The sequence below is a fragment of the Chelmon rostratus genome, chromosome 5 (genome assembly GCF_017976325.1).
Source record: "Chelmon rostratus isolate fCheRos1 chromosome 5, fCheRos1.pri, whole genome shotgun sequence".
Lineage (NCBI taxonomy): Eukaryota > Metazoa > Chordata > Actinopteri > Chaetodontiformes > Chaetodontidae > Chelmon > Chelmon rostratus.
In genome coordinates this window covers 22647167-22667460 of record NC_055662.1, presented here as the reverse complement: position 1 = coordinate 22667460, position 20294 = coordinate 22647167, and the positions used below count along the sequence as shown (strand labels likewise).

At 40.5% G+C, this 20294-nt stretch overlaps 2 protein-coding genes across 4 annotated transcripts in view; one reads left to right on the top strand and one right to left on the bottom strand.

Annotated features, from left to right (window-relative positions):
- polk (polymerase (DNA directed) kappa) overlaps nt 1-10438 on the bottom strand; it is a 20693-nt gene extending 10255 nt beyond the window's left edge. The window contains exon 1 of the mRNA XM_041937351.1: nt 10411-10438. The gene's annotated coding sequence lies outside the window, so the exon portion shown is untranslated. The remainder of the gene's footprint in view (nt 1-10410) is intronic.
- Nucleotides 655-20294, top strand: LOC121606804 (ceramide transfer protein-like). 3 transcript variants are annotated; one of them, XM_041937354.1, is made up of 18 exons: nt 655-1305; nt 1540-1674; nt 4155-4271; nt 10558-10665; nt 10979-11117; nt 11269-11355; nt 11531-11688; nt 14068-14160; nt 14317-14403; nt 14682-14774; nt 15149-15226; nt 15953-16048; nt 16200-16332; nt 16427-16497; nt 16610-16738; nt 17090-17219; nt 18309-18446; nt 18579-20294. In XM_041937354.1, the coding sequence occupies exons 1-17, from the start codon at nt 1216-1218 to the stop codon at nt 18434-18436; spliced, it is 1872 nt and encodes a 623-aa protein (XP_041793288.1). In that variant the 5' UTR covers nt 655-1215; the 3' UTR covers nt 18437-18446; nt 18579-20294. The 3 variants fall into 3 exon arrangements, with proteins under 3 accessions (XP_041793288.1, XP_041793287.1, XP_041793286.1); XM_041937353.1 differs by lacking the exon at nt 15149-15226 and having other exon boundaries at nt 656-1305; nt 11272-11355; XM_041937352.1 differs by lacking the exon at nt 15149-15226 and having other exon boundaries at nt 656-1305.

Genomic DNA, 20294 nt, shown 5'->3' with positions numbered 1-20294 from the left:
TCCATAAACCATGGACTGGGCCGTGATAGCTGTGTCTAAAGTACATGGAATAAAGATAGTGGTCTACAGAAGGTCACTTAGCATGAAATTGTTAAAAGTAACCTTTGGCACAGTATACAGCAGCTCCACGGTCAGATAATGCTACAGAAAATCTCAAAGAATAAAACACTCTGAAATTAAATTATATTCACACTAAATTCACTCTAAACCATTATGGATGAAAGTTTGTTTTAACTCCAAAACCACCTTTATCACAGTGTCATTCTCTTATTTTAGCAAAATCCATACACTGCAGTTTATGGCAAAATCCAGGTTAAGTTAGCCAAATAAAAACTCATATTTCCGGTATTTTCTTTTTCAAAGTATACCCCTTGTTTTGTCTAATTTTAGATACAAAATAATTAAGTATATATAGGAAAGAAATCCGTTTCCAATTAAACCACTATTACCCTCATCCACTCCTGCTGATTTTGGTACAGGTTTTGTTTCACTGTAATTCCTATATGAAAAAGGTAATGATTTTAATTTAAAGGCAAATATGTTTGACTTCCGGTGATACTGTGGTCGTATTTAACTTGACGCCTCTAATAGGTACACAGTAAAGCGTGGCTGCAGCTCCTCCCCCCGACCTGAATGAAGACAGCTAGTCAGACCTCCGCTATTGCTAACTAAACTGCGGAACTACAGCACCGTTACAGTCCGTTGATCGTCATTTGTAGCTTTAAGTAGAGGTACAGCGTTAACTCGAAGGCCTTCTTATCGATTGCTCATTTGAGTAGCTTATCGACTGCAGTTAAGATAGCTAACCAGAACAGTCACAAGTTTTTAGTTGAAGTTAATGTTAGCTAGATGCGTCGTTTGACAGCTAACGCTAACTAGCTAGTCTCATTGGTATTCGACGTCAGTTTCAAAACAAAGCCCGCAAAACCGAGAAGTTGAAACTCAGCTGTCACCTCCAGAATAGCTTGCTGCAAGACAAGCTAGCTAGGTGTAAATCTGTCAACCGACCGAAGATAAATTACGCCATTCAGCTGATGTTTAACACACTCAGTCACTGCCTAATTAATGTTATTTCGCTGACGTTAAGGCTAAGTTAAAGAAGCTGTCAGCAGGTTTGACTGTGACGCGATTCAATTTATCTAATCCAGCTAAGCTTCGTGCTTCTTTCGATAAAATTAGGTTCAAGTTTTCGTTGAAGCTTGGATTTAACGTTAAATGTCCGAAAAGAGTTCATCGTCCGGTTCGGATGAGGATGTGGATCCGGAATCCGGTCAGCCTGTGGAGCTCGGAGGCGTTTTAAGCAAGGTAACGTGAGGTGATCCAGTTTGCATGTTACCCTGTTTCATGCTGCTGAAATAACTTAGCTACATATTTGGTGTGCCAATAATAAACCACTAGCCTGAAAGCAAAGTGAATATTACTAATGAGCTGGAGAAGTCGAAATTATTCCTGTAACATTATACACATCAATTGGGCAGAGGATCTGTTGATTGCACAATGTAGTTAACCGTTTGTGTTGTACCTCCTGTGTGTTTACAGTGGACAAATTACATACACGGATGGCAGGACCGCTGGGTCGTGTTGAAAAACAATACTTTGAGTTACTACAAGTCGGAGGATGAACGGGAGTACGGCTGCAGGGGGTCTCTGTGTCTCAGCAAGGCTGTTATCACAGTAAGTATTCCCCATGTGAGGAAAGACCACCACTCTGCTGCTGTCTGTTTCACAAATAGAAAGCACGGTGAGGTGGCACCTGTTCAACATTTCAAGGAGTAAGGCCTCATAAGATGGGTGACAATGAAAGGCCTCATTTTCTGTATCAGCGCTCCTGGAGCAGGGTTACCTCCCAACAAGGTCTCAATGATCCTGTGTTTCCCTGCCATTAGCATAGAGTTGAACTTTAAGTCCTTCAATCCATGTTCTTCAAAGGAACAGAGGTAAACATTAACTATAAATGAGGCTGTTAATGACATCACAGGTAAGGCAGCGAGCTGTATTTTGGCAGACCAAGACATTCTCGCTCCAGCCTTCATTTGAGAACACTCTTGTTTCTCTTCCTCCATGCCAGTTTATTGCACTGGCTACTTGAAATTGGTGTTCCCTACAGTTCAAATCTAAGCTTTGATCACATACTGTTCAGATAGCACCTGTATTCTCCCTATGCAGGCCTCCTGAGATAAGTGGAAATCCAACACCGTGGTTAAATATTCACTGTTCTCCCTGAGCATACCTCCAGTCCAGAGGCCAAACAAATGGTTTTACTGTGATTTGTTTAATAGGATTATATGACTCAAAACTGGAGGAAAACCACAACATGAAAGGTTACAGTTTGTTTCCTCTATCGAGAGTGGTCATTTGAATGAGCATAATACCAATTCCTGTGTTTGTGCAGACCTGAATGGAACTACACAGCACATTCGGGATGTTTTGTAATTGTGTTATATAGGCTGACAGAGAGTGTACACAGTTTTATTACACATGCTCACTATTGATTAATGACCCACACAGCGTCCTTTTACTACCTCTTCCTTCTTCCGAAATATCTAAAGTAAGTGCTGTCTAAGGAGATCATGCCATGAGCACTCAGGAATGCAGAAACAAGCCCCTGCTTCTCTTCTTGCCTAACACCAGTCTGTTACACACTGTGTAGCTGCACACACACTACACTGTCCTCAAACAGAAGAAAAATATTCAGGAAATGTAACTGTGATAATTCCTATCGTTATCAAAAGCTTACATCAGTTCAAGCTTTTGTCTGTGTATTAGTATTTTCCTGTTATACATTGTTATACAGAGCAAATTCATATAAATAATTGTTAATATTTATATTTATAATGTTAACTTTCATTTTCAGTTTGAAGAAGTTTGAGAAGAAAAAGTCTCATTTGTCTCTTTGTGAACTATGCTATCACCGTTTGACTGATAACCTCCTCTTTCCTAACACTGAAGATACCACAGTCCTATACACAGAAAAAAGGCCAGTGCAGCATGGATGTTCAGTAGTGCTTACGCAAGGGAAGGAGACTGTTCAAAGCAGAATGAAAGAGGTATAAACTGGATTGTAAAGCAGAGGTTTATGGGCCATGCCTGAGTAAGATAGACTGGATTTCTCTAACCAGTAATGACAGCATGGCTGGATGCACTTGAGGTTACTACTGCACTCCTTACTGTGAAATTATAAACTGGAGGGCACTTGTGATGTTACACCTGTCTCTGTGGGGAAATTGTTGCATTGAGGTTGTCAGCGGCTGTAATAGAAAGCATTTAAGGGTCAGAGAAAACCACTCGCCCCTGTCTGCATCCTAGATATACAACTTGTGAAATGTAATACTAATGTTCAAGTGCAGACAATGTTGCATAAAGTTATGCAGGCTGACACTTGGAGTGCATGTTGCTGTTGTCTGTGGCAGCAAATAAACCAGCACATGAGCATAATTCAGCAAATCTAATAGAATTTGGGTAACATGAGGTTATGTCAGCTGACAGAGCAGCTGTAGTCTTGGTGCCACTGAGGAGAAAAACAGGAAGGAAATTCAAGACAACTGTGCCTCATTTCTTATTAGGAGCTTTTGCAGAGCAGATCTCTCCTCAGCTGAGTGCAGTGCTCAAATTCCAATCGCAGAGGAAACAGGAATTCTTTGGTGCACGTGTTTGGGTGCCTAAGGCAGTCAGCGGTTGAAGCTGGGTGGGGTGCATTGTAGAATGGGGGAGTGAAATTGTTGAAAGATTTGGCTCAATAGAAGAAGGAAAAGTTATGATGACCCAGGTTCAGGCGAAGGCATGCTGAAAGAAACTGTTTTTTTGCACAGCTCTGCTGCAGTCGTTTAGGGTTGCGCCTGCAGACATCAGACATCAGTTTCTAATTAAAATTCCTGTTTATTGTGTGGCAGAGGCTTTTCTGTGACTGATGGAATCCATGTGTGTCCAGAATGTGTCATCGCTAGTCAGCCAGTGTCAAAAACAGGCAGACAACTGTAGAGGCGCTAAATCAGGATTTTTACTCTGATTCCTCTGTGAATTATCGAACTAGGGGAAAATGTTACAATAAGTTTTTGTATTTTGCTATTCAGACACATATTACGACAGTATTTCCTGACATGACTCATGCACTCTGCCTAATAAATATTCATGAGACCTCTCCTCTCTCTGTGCAGCCTCATGAGTTTGACGAGTGTCGTTTTGACATCAGTGTGAATGACAGCGTTTGGTACCTCAGAGCTGAAGATCCCGAGCACAGACTCCAGTGGATTGAGTCGATAGAGCTGCACAAGGTGAGTGGAAAGGGTATCTCTTTCTTTAACACAGATTTTCTGGAAATTTCTTATTGGCTTTTTTTTCTGACACCTTGGTTTGCATTTTATACAGACTGTCTTGTGATAAAGCTATTCACAGGGATTTTGCATACCCGCAAGCAAGTCAGCTGCATTACCCTGATATATTAATTAATACTGCAGATGCACAGTGTGCCTGAATGCTGAATTTTTATATATGCTTGGTATTTCTCAAGAATCACAACTAATTTGTCTGTCTTGTATTGTGTCAGTTCGTCAGGCCATAATAAATAAATATTTGATTCTTTTTGGCTTACCCACCCACCCACTGAAAACATTGTTTTGCTGCATTATTCACATTTTTCTGGTGCTTAGGTTCAATTTTAGGTCAGCGTGTTTTTCAGAACAGACTGGGAGTTATCAGTTTTGTTCAGTGAGCTGGGTGTGGCAGAACAGGGATTCACACACTCACACACTCACACACTCTCTCTCACACACACACACACACACACACACACACACACACACACACACAGAGAGAGAGAGAGCCCTTCCCCCTGGGAATGTGAGGAATCTGAGGAGTGAGGTGTTGAGTTGGGGGTATCCCCTTTTCATCAGATACCAGGGAGCTGCAATGACATCTCATTAATGATGCAGGCTTTCTCTACACAAAGTGTGTAAAACACATTAGGTATGTCGTCATGGCTTACAGGAGAGGATCTGTGCAACACATAATGCTAGAATCTATCTAAAACTAGCTGATACAGCTATTTGTAACTGTTATTGTTATTTAGTTTGCCTAAATAAGTCCTAAATATTAAACTAGTAAAACGTCTGTACTTTTATTTTGTTCTTATTGATTTGCTTATACCGCGTTCAAAATACTCTGCAGACACTAACCCTAACCCTAAACTTAGGTAATATCAATAAAAGTGTTTGTACTATGGCACTGGGTGATTTGTGACATTGACTGTGCTTTGTGTTATCTGGGCCTTCTGGATAAATGTCTGTGTGAGAGAATGAAAAACAAATGTATATTACCAGTGCGCTAGTCATCTGAATTATTTAATTATGTGATTTTTCTTGCTTGCTTGTGACATTTAAAAAGACTGTAGTTGAGAGACCACCATAAATGTATCTTCCTTGAAAGAAATAATCATTATCGTGTGAGTTCCCATTAGGCCAGCTTTTCCACTAAAATGGTGCTGTGGATGGTTTCATTAGTGTTGCTGGGTGTGTGCATGTCAATTGAGTGTGAGTGACCACTGGACTCTGGTACATTAACAACGGTATGAGAGTATTTCAGGGTTATGTCTGGATTGTGACCTACAGTAACCTCAGTAAGCTTAATGCAGCACTACCTGCACCATTGCTATAAGTGAGTGTGTCTGCACTGCACCCAGCTGGACAAAGAAGGGCCTACCATCATGTTCCATCATGTGTTGGGACCCAAGAGGACATAGACTGGTGTCTATTGCCTTACTTTTCAGCTACATTCTACGACATACAATCGTAATAATTTGTAGTTTTCTTTTTTATTCCCCATGCTGAAAATATTCTCATCACAAAAACTAGTGAAACTAAAATACAGACATACTTACACACCAAGTCCTTTAAAATCTAACCAATGTTTGTTCAAGTTTTTAAAAATTCCCTCCTTCAAGCATTAAGCATTTAGGCCAATCTAAGCATCCATTAGTGAAGCTCTGGATAGTTGCATACAAATTGTGTAACGTTTAACTTTTCAAAAATGCTTTTTGAGGTATGAAGGATAATGTCTTTTTTTGGGGGGGCCAATTTATGCATTTAATATGTTAGTCATGATTACTGCTCTTAAATGCCTCTTATAAGCCACCATTTGCATATCCATTTTACCAAATTAGACTGTTCTTGTGCAGGAAAAAAGCAGTTTTTGTGCAAGCCCTTTTGTGTTTTTATGTGTGGGTGTGTTTGTTAGTGGTGGAAAAAGTTGTGCAAAATGTAGGGACGTTAAGTGCAGCTCTTGATGAATAATGCAGTTTTTTTTAATCGCTTGTTCTCACAGCAACAAAAATCAAGAGGGACACATAAAACTCTAGATCATACTGAGAAGACTGTTCCATTCTGGTAGATTCAGAGGGGTGATGTTGGGGGGAATGGGGAAAACCCTTTATGTTTATTCTGAGTTTTTCTACCATGTCTTCATGCTGGTTGTTGGGACAGTCTGAGCATTATTAGCTCCAGATCAGGCTTCACAAATGAATATCAGCAAATCAGAATAAGAGAGGATAAGAGGAGAGTCAGGTAGATAAAAGTCAAGCAGAAGATCCAGACAAATGTTCCCTGCCTCCCACTCTCTCTCTCTCGTGCTCTCTCTCTCTCTCTCTCTCTCTCTCTCTCTCTCTCTTTCTTCCCACCCCTCTCGCTCTGTCTCTCTCTGTGTTATAATGTACAGCAGGCTCCTTCACTCGCCCACCCATTTCGTACTTTGGTTTATCACACAAACAACTCTGGTCAGCCCTCTCTCTCTCTCTCTCTCTCTCTCTCTCTCTCTCTCTCTCTCTCTCTCTCTCTCTCTCTCTCTCTCTCTGTAATGCATACATGCATGCACCCTTCATTTTTACCCCTCTCTCGCTCAGTCTCTTACATGCAAACACACACAGCCGCAGTTGCTTGCTCAATGATGGATGCTGGACATAAAGATGGACACGATGAAAAGGTTTCACATATTAGGGTGTGTGTGGTCTGTTGATATATGTACGCAGCGAGAGTGGAGTGCATGTATGTGTGTGTCTTTGAGTACGTGTGTGCCTGCGGAAGATCTGACTGAAAGCAGACCGGCTTCGCTTTGCAGAGGAATTAAAAGACTCATCCTTTTGCCTCCGTCTGTCTCTTCTGCTTCACGGAGCAGCTAGTGGCTGCCTCTCCTCTGGGTGCTACGGAGCAAATGACTTTTTCCTCTTCCTCCTTTCCTTCTCTTATAGCTGCTTTCCTTTACTTGCCGAGCTAAGCTGAGCCTGTATGGCTTTTCTTCTCCACCTCCTCCTCTTCCCTTTTGTTCCTCAGTGAGGTGTGTCCAGGGGAAACAGGAATACTGGATTTAAGCCTCTGAATTGTCAGAACAGTGGGAGTGTTGGGGGAGCGTCTGGGCCATGTTGGGGCCAGCAAACCGTCGGGACTGCAGCAGTGTCCTGCTCTGCCTTGGGTGTTGGAATGGCCGAATGGTGGGCTTACAGCATGTTGGCATGCTGCTTGTTCCTTGTCACTCATCACTGAAGCCTTTAATTGGCATGCCAGTGTTGTGGCATGAATGATTAATAAACAAAACCCATCTTTGCTCTCGTCCATACATTGCATAAATGATTATTTTCTATTTGCACTAGTGTAGTTTTTCACGTGAGTAGCACTAAGGGGCTAGCCTGATCTTGAACTCCACTGCATGTCTGTCATTATAAGAAATCATTCACCATTTTTTAGAAATGAAGTCTTGAAGTCAAGTATGCTGCATGGCTGTGTTCTGAACTACTGGTGTTTTTAATGAGTGATAATGGTGCTACTGTACGTTTGTCTCATTACCATCACGAAGCTGTGGGCACAAGATGCCATTTCATGTGTTGTTAATGAGTGGGTGTTAAGTTTTGCATGGCCGTTTACGTAGCTAACCAGGTGCATAAATATGACAGTCTCTGCAGTTGGTCTTCATGTTTCATCAGTGAATTGCTTTGCCTCTTGGTCTCTGCCCAAACTGGCAATTGAGTTACAAAGATTTCAGCAACCTGTTCAATATCTCAGTCTGATCAAAGAAATTAGCTACAGCAAACCAGATCCTTTATAGATAGTGTTACCACTTTTAGCTTTTGGTCCGTAGCACTTTTTGTCAAATTCTTATTCAAATTCTTCTACTATCTTTCTCAGCTTTTTGGACAAAAAGTCAACATGACGTAAACAGTAATACATTTTGTGTGTTTAAGGACTGCAGGAAACCTAGATTATAATGACACTGAAGATGATATCGTTTAAGTCAGACTGTTGTAACAGTGCATTAAGAAAGCAAACAAGAAATAAAATCCCTGTTGCAATGATTCCTACAGCGCAGTAAGCATTAATATTTAGTGAACCATCAGGGGTGACACAGTGGAGCTAAGACACTGTGCAGATCACGAGGCAAAGTGTCAACAATCATTGACTTCTATCTGGAATTCAAAAATAACATGCCTGGCATGCAGCTCTACCACTTAGTGTTTGCGGCTGGAAAATGAAAAAATGCCCTTTTTAGTTTAAAAAAAAAAAAAAATCTTCGTAGGAACAATTAGATCAGCCAGTCACAATCCAGGCTAGCACAAACCAGTATGTTGTTTTTTTAAACTAGTTTTTTTTCACTATTTAAGTGAAAGTTGTAATGGTCAAAAATTTTTGGTGGTTATGGCTGAATTTTATCGTGATGTTATTGAATTTATTAGTTTGTTTTTATGATGATTCTTGACGTTTTTCAAATTTTGATTGCAATTCATACATTATCTTATATGGATTTTAGTTAGTGTTAATTAGTTTATGTGACTGTGGTTGTGGAACAGTAGAATTGCTACTTGTTTATTCTTGCTCTTCGTACATGAGTAAATTTCCCAATAATCAACTAAATTGGCTTTATGTAATCCTGTGTAACTGGGATAATATGTGTTTCTTTAAAGTACGTAAGTGCTTGATTTATCACTGTAACATTCACAAAATTGTATGAATGTGAGCATAGTCTCCTTTAATAGCCAACACTGTGACTTAATTTTCTGTTGGCCTGGTCTTTAACAGTCTACCAGTCAGCTCATTATCTGTTTACCACTACTCAGTGTCAGTTCTCCCAGTCTGTCAGCATGTAGTTAAGTGTTGTAAAATCCTGTAGCAAAGGAATTTATGTGTCCTCTCAGTTTCCCACCTTACTCCCTCTTCAGTCTGCTTATTGTTTTTAAGAAATACCTCTGCCTGCCAGTTAGCAAACAGAAAAATATTAATTGTGGTATATGGTAGAAAATGATGTTTAATTAAATAATCAAGAGGAATATTACCCAATAGGCTGTGAGTAAACCTCAGCAAATAAATTTAGACTCATAAAACCTACCAGCATGTTTTGATTCTGATTCATATGTAAAAGAATTTTCAGACACACTAGCTCCTCTTTACTGTTTCTGCTTTTTGAGTCAAGGTATAAACTTAAGTATAATGTTTGCTCATGTATTTGCTGTCTCTCTCTAATGTAATAGATAACTCTTAACAGCTGCATGGGGGACCAACAAGAATATTTTTGCTTGTGGCGGGGTTGGCTGGGTATGCATACACGCACAGTACGCTGTGTATAATGATATTCTGTCACTTTGCTGAATTGGCAGTCCCACGCATCACCCAGTCATAAGTTGGCAGATTAATGGAAGAAATGTTGTCACTGCCACTCCCTCACGGCCGTTCACACAGTAGATCTGTTTGATAATGCCGGGTGACACAGCACACAGTATGTTTTAATAGGTATATACCAAATTTGGTCACACTTTATGTAAGGTACACATGTCCCCCAGTAACTGTTTGCACGGTAGCATACATATTGGTAGCATATTGACTCTCTATTAGTCAACATAAAACACTTATTAATACCTTATTCAGGGGATCAGGGGGTTAGGGTTATTAAGGGTTAGGGTTAGGCTTTTAAGATCTTAACCCGTGTACAACAGCGTCCTTACTATCAGTAAGCAGTAAAGGAGGTTATTAATGGAAAACTCTTCATGGCCCTTAGTTAATGGCCCAGTAGTTGTAGAATATGGTCATGCAGAATACAGCTTAATCACTTAATATAAAGTGTTACCCAGTATTTTCCTCCATAAAGTCACAGTGAAGCCTAGATCTGTCCACTCTGCAGTACAGTGTGATTTTTTCCACTGTTCCTCAACAATTTAGTATCTACCGGCTGGGTTGATGCATGTGTCTATTTGTCAGCCTCAGTCCCTTTCAACAGACTGTTTGTCTGTGTTGGTGTAGGTCATGCTCTGGTCGAGCTCAGCATTACTCAGTGCTGCGGACTGCTAGAAATGATCTCCCCCTCTCCCTGTTTCTTTCTATTTTTTTATGAGTGGACTTTCTTATTATATTGCAGATGGTTTAATGTGTTTTGTGCACTTACTGATCTTCTGTTCCTTTTTCTTTGATTCTCCTTTCTCCATGTATCCTCTCATGTCCATTACCTTTCTTGTCATCCATATCATTCTCTCTCCTTTCTGCATTCTCTCTCTTTCCTCTATTTCCTTCCACCCCTCCCTCTGGATTTCAGGCCGAGTCTGGTTATGGTTCAGAAACCAGTCTCAGACGTCATGGTTCCATGTTGTCTCTCACTTCTGCTGCCAGTGCCTTGTCTGCCACATCCACATCCTCCTTCAAGGTAAAAAAAAAAAAAGAAAAGAAAAGTCACCACAAAGTCTCAAGATGTTGGGCACTAGCAGATAATGTCACATTATTAGTGTCTCTCAGCACTCTCTGTAGTATTTCCATCAAAACACATTTAAACCTTCTGAAAAGAACAAGCTAAAGGCTAGATCTTTTGTAATTACTTCTGTCATTTGTAAGAATGTCAAGTGTTTTGTACTTACTTTTTATCATGGCCTTGCTTTGTGGTTTAAACTAGAGAAGTGACATGAATCTTTCCCCCGACAGCCTTTGATTGCATTGCTTTACTTCTGTTTCTCTCTGCTCAGAAGGGGCACAGGTTGCGTGAGAAGCTAGCAGAAATGGAAACCTTCCGGGACATTCTGTGCCGACAAGTGGACACCCTGCAGAAATACTTTGATTCCTGTGCTGATGCTGTCTGCAAAGATGAATTTCAGAGAGACAGAGGTAACCTGTGGCATAGATTCAAGGTTGTGGAGCTTGTACAGTGTCAGAGATTCGGTTTAAACATATTTGATTTTGTATTAAATTGGCTGATTTGGTTATTTGGACAGATACAAATGACATAGATCTGAGGTTGCTGTTGTTTTCTTACCAGTAGTAGAGGAGGACGAAGATGACTTTCCTACTACTACAAGACCCGATGGTGAATATAATCACAACAACAATGGCAGCAAAGAGAAATGTGAGTTCACTTGCAGTCGCTGTCTAACCATTCAGTGCATCATTTCAGAGTATCTGTAAAAATAAATATTGGTTGCTAGGTTGCTTGAAATAACGGATTCGCTAGAATATCCGTTTTTAATGCAGTCATGGGCAGGTGTCACACTCAGTTGTTTATTTGTTTCTGTCTGTGCCAGTGTTTTCCCCTGCCAGTCCCAAAGGTATGAACGGGATAGACTTCAAGGGTGAGGCCATCACCTTCAAGGCCACCACAGCAGGCATCCTCTCGACCTTGTCCCACTGCATCGAATTGATGGTCAAACGAGAGGACAGCTGGCAGAAGAGACTGGATAAGGTACGGTTTTGCACTCTACACACAGTAATTAAAATAAATGTCACTCACAGTGTGCGTGTGTCATGTGAATAATAAGCAGTTTGCATTTGAGTGGGCTTGTCAGCAGCCACTGCTGTGTGGATGTGTCGCAGGCTGAGGAGCTAGCTGTTGCCTTCTGTTGTCTTTAAAGAGTTGCTTACTGTGACCAAAAAGAGTTTGGTGTTTTTGAGCTCTGTCCGTCAGGTGTTGAGGATGTTGTGCAACATGCTGCCGTCCAAATGTCTAGCCATGATTGTTGTATTTGAAAACAGAAGTCAGCTATTCATGTTGATGGGATGGAAAATTTAGTATTAAAAAGGTACAATGATCATTTTGGAAAGGCAAGAAAGTGATTTAAAAGGTGATTTAAAGGAGGTGGCTTTGAAATTAAAAAACATGTAAATTACACTTGCTGTATTAAATATATAACTGTATGAATGAACAGATTAGACAATCCTCAGTTCCTTAGGATCAAGTTCAGGTAGTCCTTATTCTTAAACCCTCCCTTGGTTATGTATGATTTGATGTGAGTATGTGTTTAAGTTCTTATTTGTTCCCCATTTCTGTGTGGTCATATTCGTATTTATTCGGTAATTTAAACTGTATCTTGTGAAGCAGTTTGTTACTGTTTGTGGTTCGTTTTTTGTTTTTGGGTAAGTGCTTTCTCAATATATTTTCGTGGGAATTGTTAAGGTGCCTTAAGCAATGCATTTCGCAATATCGCTCCCCGTGCAACTGCCAGTTGCTGTTGTAAAGCAACCTGCTGTTAAAAAAAAAAGAATGTGTGATTAGTCAGTGTTAAAAATGGGAAAAACAGTTTCTCAAATTCCATCATACAGATTGCTAAAAAGCACAATTTTTTTTTATTGAATCTGCTTTACAGGTAGTTAATGCAAACTAGCTACATCAAATGTAACCTGACATGGCTATTGCTCAATGAATGTTTACATTTCAAAATAGTCAGACTTGCTTAGCAGAAGCACAGATGCACCTGTTTCTCATCATGTGGTTTAACACCATTTTTATTTGATCGTTATGTTTTTGGTGTGAGATCCTATCAGACTTTTTCAGTCATTGATTTTGCTTTATTTAGAGAACGGTCTGTGCCTGTGGTATGCTCCTCAGAGCTCCCCATGCTGACATGATCAGTTCAGCTGATGTTGTCAAACCTGTTTCTTTTTCTTTTTTCTCCCTGTGTGTTAAGGCGTGCTGCCCAACCCTAAAACCTTCTAAAGCAGGGAAGTGCTTTCAGTTAGTTAGACAGCTAGATCGAAACTACCTCAGTCTTGTCTGTGTTTGGTTATGTGGGTGAAGTTTAGCTGCAAGTGTGAGGTAGGGAAATAGAAATAATCACAGAACACACACACACTGAAAGGAACTAGACACACCTTGACTTGTACAGAGAGTGAGTTAGAAAATGACTGCTCGGACTTCGTGGTGCAATTTGTGGAAGCCTTCACTACAAAGGAGGACAGAGCTGCTCAAATACCAAACACAGAGATGGATACCTCTACAGACCTGCAGCGTCTTCTTTACAGTAGGTGTCTGTCTGTCTGTCTGGTGGTTACACACAGCTGACAACAGGATCACCTCCTGTTTATGTTGTGCCGAGTGTTACATGTCGACACCTTCCTGTACACTTAGTTTGGTTTCATTGTCTCCGCCTGTCTGGTTCCTACTTAAGTATTAAGTGTTTTCAAGAGAGTGTGCTTAGCTACAATTGCTGTAGCTTGTTTGCTTTCTCTTATTGCAGTGTGGATAAACTTCTTCTGAAACTTGGAACAGTTTTTTGTGTAGAGTTGTTAAGTGGTTTCAGTCCACATAGTAAATTTTTTTTGTATTTTGATTTGCTCACAAAGAGACCTAATACTTAGACCAGTGTGCTAGGTTTCTGTGCTTTTATGTAATAGACAGTGAGCACAGTAAATCTACCACTGGAATATAATCCAACCTTTTCCATTCTCCACTCTAACGCAGCAGTCTGTTATCTCTAATTCATGTGTGCCAAGTGTGTTTATTTGGGGATGAGACATTCTGTAAAACCTGTTTGATTGTGCACACAGCTGAATGATGTGGCGGGTTTGCACAATTGTTGGTGACATGTAGACCTCTCTTTTCTCACCCTTTTTCTGCAACTCTACCAGCCGTAGTCTGATAAAAGGAGTGTTGTCACTTGGGCAGAGATATTTTATGACTTTTTTGTTTGTTGTCTAAACAAAGAGAATTAGCAGATCTCATTTAAATGCAACACAGATTGTCTCGGTGGGTGTTTCTAATTGCAGAGCCGTCACTGTTACTTAATACTCAATACAGTTGCACAAACAACACTACACTGCTCTCTCTCTCTCTCTCTTTGTTCAGGAGCTAGAGAAGAGGAGAAGGATAGAAGATGCCTACAAGTCTGCTATGATTGAACTGAAGAAAAAGACACATTACGGAGGCCCAGACTATGAGGCAAGATGAAATGAGAGAAGATAAATGGATTTGAAACAGCCATTTAAACTGCAGCAGAAAGATTGCATGACTTTGTCTCCCAGCATGTGCATTTTTATAACTCTGCACCATATGCAGGGCTGTTCTTATATTGCTGACAAAATTTGCTTTATTCAGGAGGGGCCCAACAGTCTGATCAATGAGGACGAGTTCTTTGATGCGGTGGAAGCTGCACTGGACAGACAGGACAAGATAGAGGAGCAGGTGTGATGAAAATCTAAACTTGCGCTATCAGTCCTGTTAAGTTTTTATGTACAAACATACATTTAGACATTACATGTTTTTGTCTAGATGCCACATTGAATCTTTCTTGTTTTACTCTTCCTTGTTTTTCCCTCTGTCTCTATTTTTCTCTGAAACACATTAAACAAAGCAAAGCGAGCTAAAGCACAGTTACACAAATTAAACAGAGATGTTGTCTTTCTCTATGATATTTTCTTAATCTTCTCTCTCTTACCACACTCCTACTCTCTGTCCCTCAGTGCCAGTCAGAGAAGGTCAGGATACCTCGACTAACTCCTGTTCCTCCTGGAGACGCCTACTCCACCATCGGTACACATCGATTTGCCACCAAGGTGCTCAACACATTTCTTGTTTTCCCTTTGATATACATGTTATTTTTATCCTACCTTGTTCTAATTAAAGGCTACCAGTTGCTACTCCTCATTCCTTTCTAAAGCCTATTCAGCTTACAACCAGTGTGACCTGCCTATAAAGCTCTACAACGGCAACATGTGTGCCAGCACTTTCTCATAATGTCTCCAGGCTCCATCTTAATCTTTTCAGTTTGTGCTTATTGCAATAATTTAAAGGCTCAAATAGCATCTTCATAAGCAATGCTTCTTGAGCAGGTCGTGATTGTTGTCCTCTTGACTGCTGCAGTGGTGCCTCTTTCTGTTTTGTTCCTTATTCCTTTCTCTTTCAATCTTCCTTCCTCTCCGCTGTACAGCCCCATAGCATTTCTTCATCCCTGTCCTCCGTTGAGCTAGTCAGTGCTTCAGATGACATTCACAGATTCAGCACTCAGGTACTGTATTTGGTAAAAGCGAGCACCTGTATCTGTAGGGGGATGCAAACGCCTACTGCTTTCCACCGCAGGCAGAGAGAGCATGCACAGATAGCATGAGAATGTCTACAAACCAGTCTCTCCAGGATTTCACAAACATTTTCTGTTTCTTAAAGTAGAATGCTTACAATGGGTTTTTAAGTCTTATGTAATGGATGGAGGCAAAAAACTTGACCCAACAAAACTGAAATTCCTGCATGTCATAACAATACCGATACGAATAAAGTAAGTTTGAGGCTGCATGACTGGAATCTAGTGAACCTGCTTCATTTCCTTTCCTCACTCTGTCCTCCGCAGCATGAGCAGGCATGAATCCAGACTGCACTGTGGTCTTAATGCATTGTAGGGATGTTCAATAACAACCCCAAGCAGGATTAAGTGTTTAATATTTATTTGGCTACTGCTCAGTGGATAATGTATTTTCTTAAGGAATTCCTAAGATTCTGAGAGGGTTTTTCTGTTTGCCTCCCACGATGTTATCAAAACCTCCGTAATAAAATGTCAGCACAGGTGCTACAGTAGGTGTGTTGTTTGCTCAAGACTATAAATCTAAGTGTACCGTTCCAAATACAATGCACTTTGCCCCAAACTGTGTCTTGTTCCAAAGCATGTTCCCAAATAAGCAGGTAAAGAACAGTAAAGGAATCTCTAACATAAGAATTTAATCAATATCTGTCGATCTCTTAGGTGGAGGAGATGGTGCAGAATCATATGACTTACTCTCTTCAGGATGTGGGCGGAGATGCCAACTGGCAGCTGGTAATAGAAGAAGGAGAGATGAAGGTGAGCACAGAGGAGAGAAGCTGCTTATGAATCATTTCCCTTGATTGCTAGCTGTGAATATTTAACTCTCAATCCCTTTTTAAAAGGGAAGGTGATAGTACTGATGTGGCATCCATTTTTTCTGTCTCACGCTCTGCATTTTGTGTGACAGGTGTACAGGAGAGAAGTAGAGGAGAACGGTATTGTGCTGGATCCTCTCAAAGCTACACATGCTGTGAAGGGGGTGACAGGACATGAGGTCTGCCACTACTTCTGGGACACAGCGGTCCGATTGGACTGGGAGAGTAAGTTCCGTATTTTAGAAATCAGCATCATATCAACACTGTTTGACTTTCTCTGTTTTAATGTGACGACCTTTTGAAACTCTTCCTCCCTCAGCCACCATTGAAAATTTTAATGTTGTGGAAACGCTCTCTGATAACGCCATCATTGTTTACCAGACGCACAAGGTAAATTGACATCATGGTGGTTCAAGACTTTGCTGAAATACGATGCACACTTCATCAGTAATACTCTGCAGCCTATTTGATTGCCAGCTGAATGCCTCTGGTTGTATTTCAGAGAGTGTGGCCTGCCTCTCAGAGAGACGTGCTCTATCTGTCAGCCATCAGGAAGATCTTAGCAACAAACGAAAATGATCCCGACACATGGCTGGTCTGCAACTTCTCTGTGGACCACGACAATGCTACTGTAAGATTACTACATTTAAACTTGTTATCATGCAATATACGGCCAGTGGACTGAATACTAGTCAGTGAACATGCTACTTGGCTTATTTATATATTCATTTTTTGTTTATTAATTTTAGTGACTTTTTCGCAATGTATAAGGCAACCAAGTGATGAGATTAAATTGAAAATGTGTTTAATTCATTACAACATATAATTACAAATGTCCTATAGTCAAACAAGGCTTTGTTGTGGGGCCCTTTTCATGGTTAAATCAAAGAAAGAAAACCACAGTCACTCTGTCAAATTAGCTACAGTGAGATTTGCAGCAGTTCGGCCATTGTTTGCATTTGCACTTTTGTTTTAATTTCAGCCCACAAACCGGTGCGTTCGTGCCAAAATCAGTGTCGCTATGATCTGCCAAACGCTGGTCAGCCCACCAGAGGGTGATAAAGAGATCAGCAGAGACAACATCCTTTGTAAGATCACCTACGTTGCCAATGGTAGGTGCCTCTTCAGTCTGACAAGGTTTTGATCTCAGTTTATTTGTCCCAGGCAAGATCAACAGCCATTAGAACAAAGCCTCTCTTTCCCCAATCTAACTACAATTTGCATACAAGTACAGTAATATTAACATGCAGCCTACTGTACATGCCAGAACAAGTGTTAAGCTGAGGCCTAACCCCTGATCAGTCAAACTGTTGTTTCTTGTCTGCAGACAGTCTGTACTGATATAAGTAAAACCTGCAGAAATTTCTAAACTACAGATGAGAAATTAAAAAAAGCATTAATTATGACATTTAACATCAGACTCTGTGATATCCAGGTTAATGCCTTGGCAAATTGGTAAAGATACATTGTGTTTGTGAATAATGTCTGAATGCCAGGGGAAAAGAGCTCAACTGTCACCTCATCTTAAATAATTACAGCTTGAATGTTTAGTTGAGTTGGCTCATATATAGTTTGCTTGGTTGAGTGTTATGTTGACTTTTTGGAAAGCGAGCAGCTGGTTTAACCGTCACCACATATCTGCAGGTCAACTACAAGCAGAAGAGCAGATTGAGGAGATCCAGCATGTATGAATCCAATTTGGCAAAATAAAATGTCAAGCTGTCAGAAAACTTTCCGTAGCTAGCTTGTCCTCCTTTGTTTTATTTTAATGCACGCCATGATGCTACTGAGTTGCTCTTGTTTGTTTTTACATCTTTTTCTCAAACTATTCAGAGCAATGTCATTATCAGTCAATATTTCTGCTACATGGTCTTTGTACACAGTCTGTGCTTGTGTCTTTGAAATGTCAGTCTAGACTTGCACAGCTTCACCCCCCTCCCCTGACTTCCTGTTGACAAGGAGATTGTGACATAAAGCTGTGCCGCAATAGCAATCCTGAGCCCATTTTTTGTTAGGGAGGCCAGGCAGGTCACGGGAGTTTGTTTGAAAAAAATAAGCATGGCATCTTCAGCCCCCACTAGAGGGCACTCTAGACCATTGTCTGTGTACTGAGTCAGTATACTGTGGGTTTCTGACTAATAATTTTATCATAAGTTGACATGTACACAGTTTCCTCATCACTTTCCTTTGTGTGGATGCAGTAAATCCAGGAGGCTGGGCTCCAGCCTCAGTCCTCAGAGCTGTGGCCAAGAGGGAGTATCCCAAGTTTCTGAAACGCTTCACCTCCTATGTTCAAGAAAAAACTGCTGGGAAGCCCATCCTCTTCTGAACACAAAGAGGTAACTAGGAACCCAAACACTACAGCGTTAATTAATTGGAAATGAAAAAGCCAGCAGGTGCCCTGGATCTGTTATTAATTCAGTTTTGCTAATTTCGAGGATATTGACTTTTAATCTTCCTTGTTGTCTCAGGCTTGTGGAGGGCCAAGGTTGCCCACCGGAGACGCTACATTGTTCATCGCTGAACAGCCTCTTGATGACTACATGACCCCATTCACCTGTCAATTAGAATGTGTTTTCAAACTTACTACATGCGGGACGCCATATCATCCAGGACGTCCAACAGGACACCAGCTTGTAGAAGAGATTGGTTTTACGGCTTTAATCCATCAGTAGTTGTCATCCCAGCCACATTGTAATGGCTTAACACCATCAGTTGGTCATGGGTACATTTGTATGTAAGTTCAAGAGTTTCCTAAGTGGTTTTTGAATTGTTACCGATTATTTGCTTTTTTTGTAAATTGTTTTGTACATTTCTTATGATTATATTCTTCTTGACTTTGGGTTTGCTTTAATCACTAGTATTACAGCTACTTGTTTTGCTGCTGCTAAAGTAACTACCATGAGAGAGGAAAGTAGATATTGGCAGGAAAAGCAGTGATGAGGTGTGGTACAGTATCTCCTCTTTCTTGCCTTCTCCTGTCCCTCTAGTGATGACTCTATTCTGTTTGATGGGGGGTCAGAGCCTAAAGCTTTGAAATCTTTATATTTCTAGATTGTTATAAAGTAGCTTTCGGAGAGCACCATGGACACAATGTATTGTACAGAGAAAACAGAATAAGTTTTCAGTTAGTTTACTAATGTGCGAAATGTGAATTGACTGTTAAACGCTTGAATTTCATGACAGGAATGGGCCAAGGACACCTGAAGTGCGAGATGAAGAGCATTTGCTAAGTTTAATTAACTCATAGTGGACAATATTTTTGGCAAAGTTGAACTGATAATCAATTGGATATCTATGATTTAGTTGACTGTTGTCTATAGATGCTGAATTGCGGTCTGTTGTCAGTATGTATCTGTCATCATTAACTTCATTGTAACACATGGTTTCTGACAGATATTGGCAAATGGACAGCCGTAGCATCTGATATAAAGATTCCTCTCATTCATTGAGAGATGAGTGGATGCATTTTGTACAGTCTAAGTTGCTCTTCACAATTTTCGGCCCCTGATGAGGCAGCAAAAAATGTCTGTTTGTCCATTCACGAGTGTCAGGTTTGGAAATGAGCCCTGCTGCTACTGTGCAGGACAAAGTAAAGCTGTAAAATGTTGAGCAAGATATCATTTACACCTTACACTCTGTTATACTCTAACATTACATTTCACATGCCACACTACAGTGCAGTGGCCTCCTGCCCTTTGACTGATAAACTACCCCCAGAATGCCTTAGACGCCAGGACGAACCCTAAAAATCCTGGTTATCTCTACTGTACAGCCACCAGATGTGCATTTATCAACACTGAGATGAAGCGGGGGTGGAAAGGGTCAGCATTTCACATCATCTTACCTCAAGATTTAAATTTACTCTCGATTGTGTTTGATGCCATCAAAAGTTGGGAGTTTTGCAATCAGTAGATCTGCGTGGTTGAAAATTCACCATCAGATTTTTGGTCTAAGGGGTCAGAGGTTTAGAAGGTTCTGGATAATCGTTTTGCTGATGATTACATGAGCTAGATCTTCAAGCAATGTCAACTGAAGAATGCATTTAGTGTTTTTAATTTTGATATTTTGTCAGTAATCTACACACTTTGTATATTTCTAAGTTGTACATCAGAAGTGTTATTATTTGCACTAAATGTAATGCAATTTGACAATGTTCTGTAAATTAAAATTGTTACACAAGAGAA

What these genes read in the sequence shown, in the direction of transcription:
- LOC121606804 (XM_041937354.1), top strand. Translation starts at nt 1,216, where the DNA reads ATGTCCGAAAAGAGTTCATCGTCCGGTTCGGATGAGGATGTGGATCCG. An exon ending in AGTCGATAGAGCTGCACAAG is followed by an intron (nt 4,272 to 10,557) that starts GTGAGTGGAAAG and finishes TCTGGATTTCAG; the next exon opens with GCCGAGTCTGGTTATGGTTC. An exon ending in CATCCACATCCTCCTTCAAG is followed by an intron (nt 10,666 to 10,978) that starts GTAAAAAAAAAA and finishes CTCTCTGCTCAG; the next exon opens with AAGGGGCACAGGTTGCGTGA.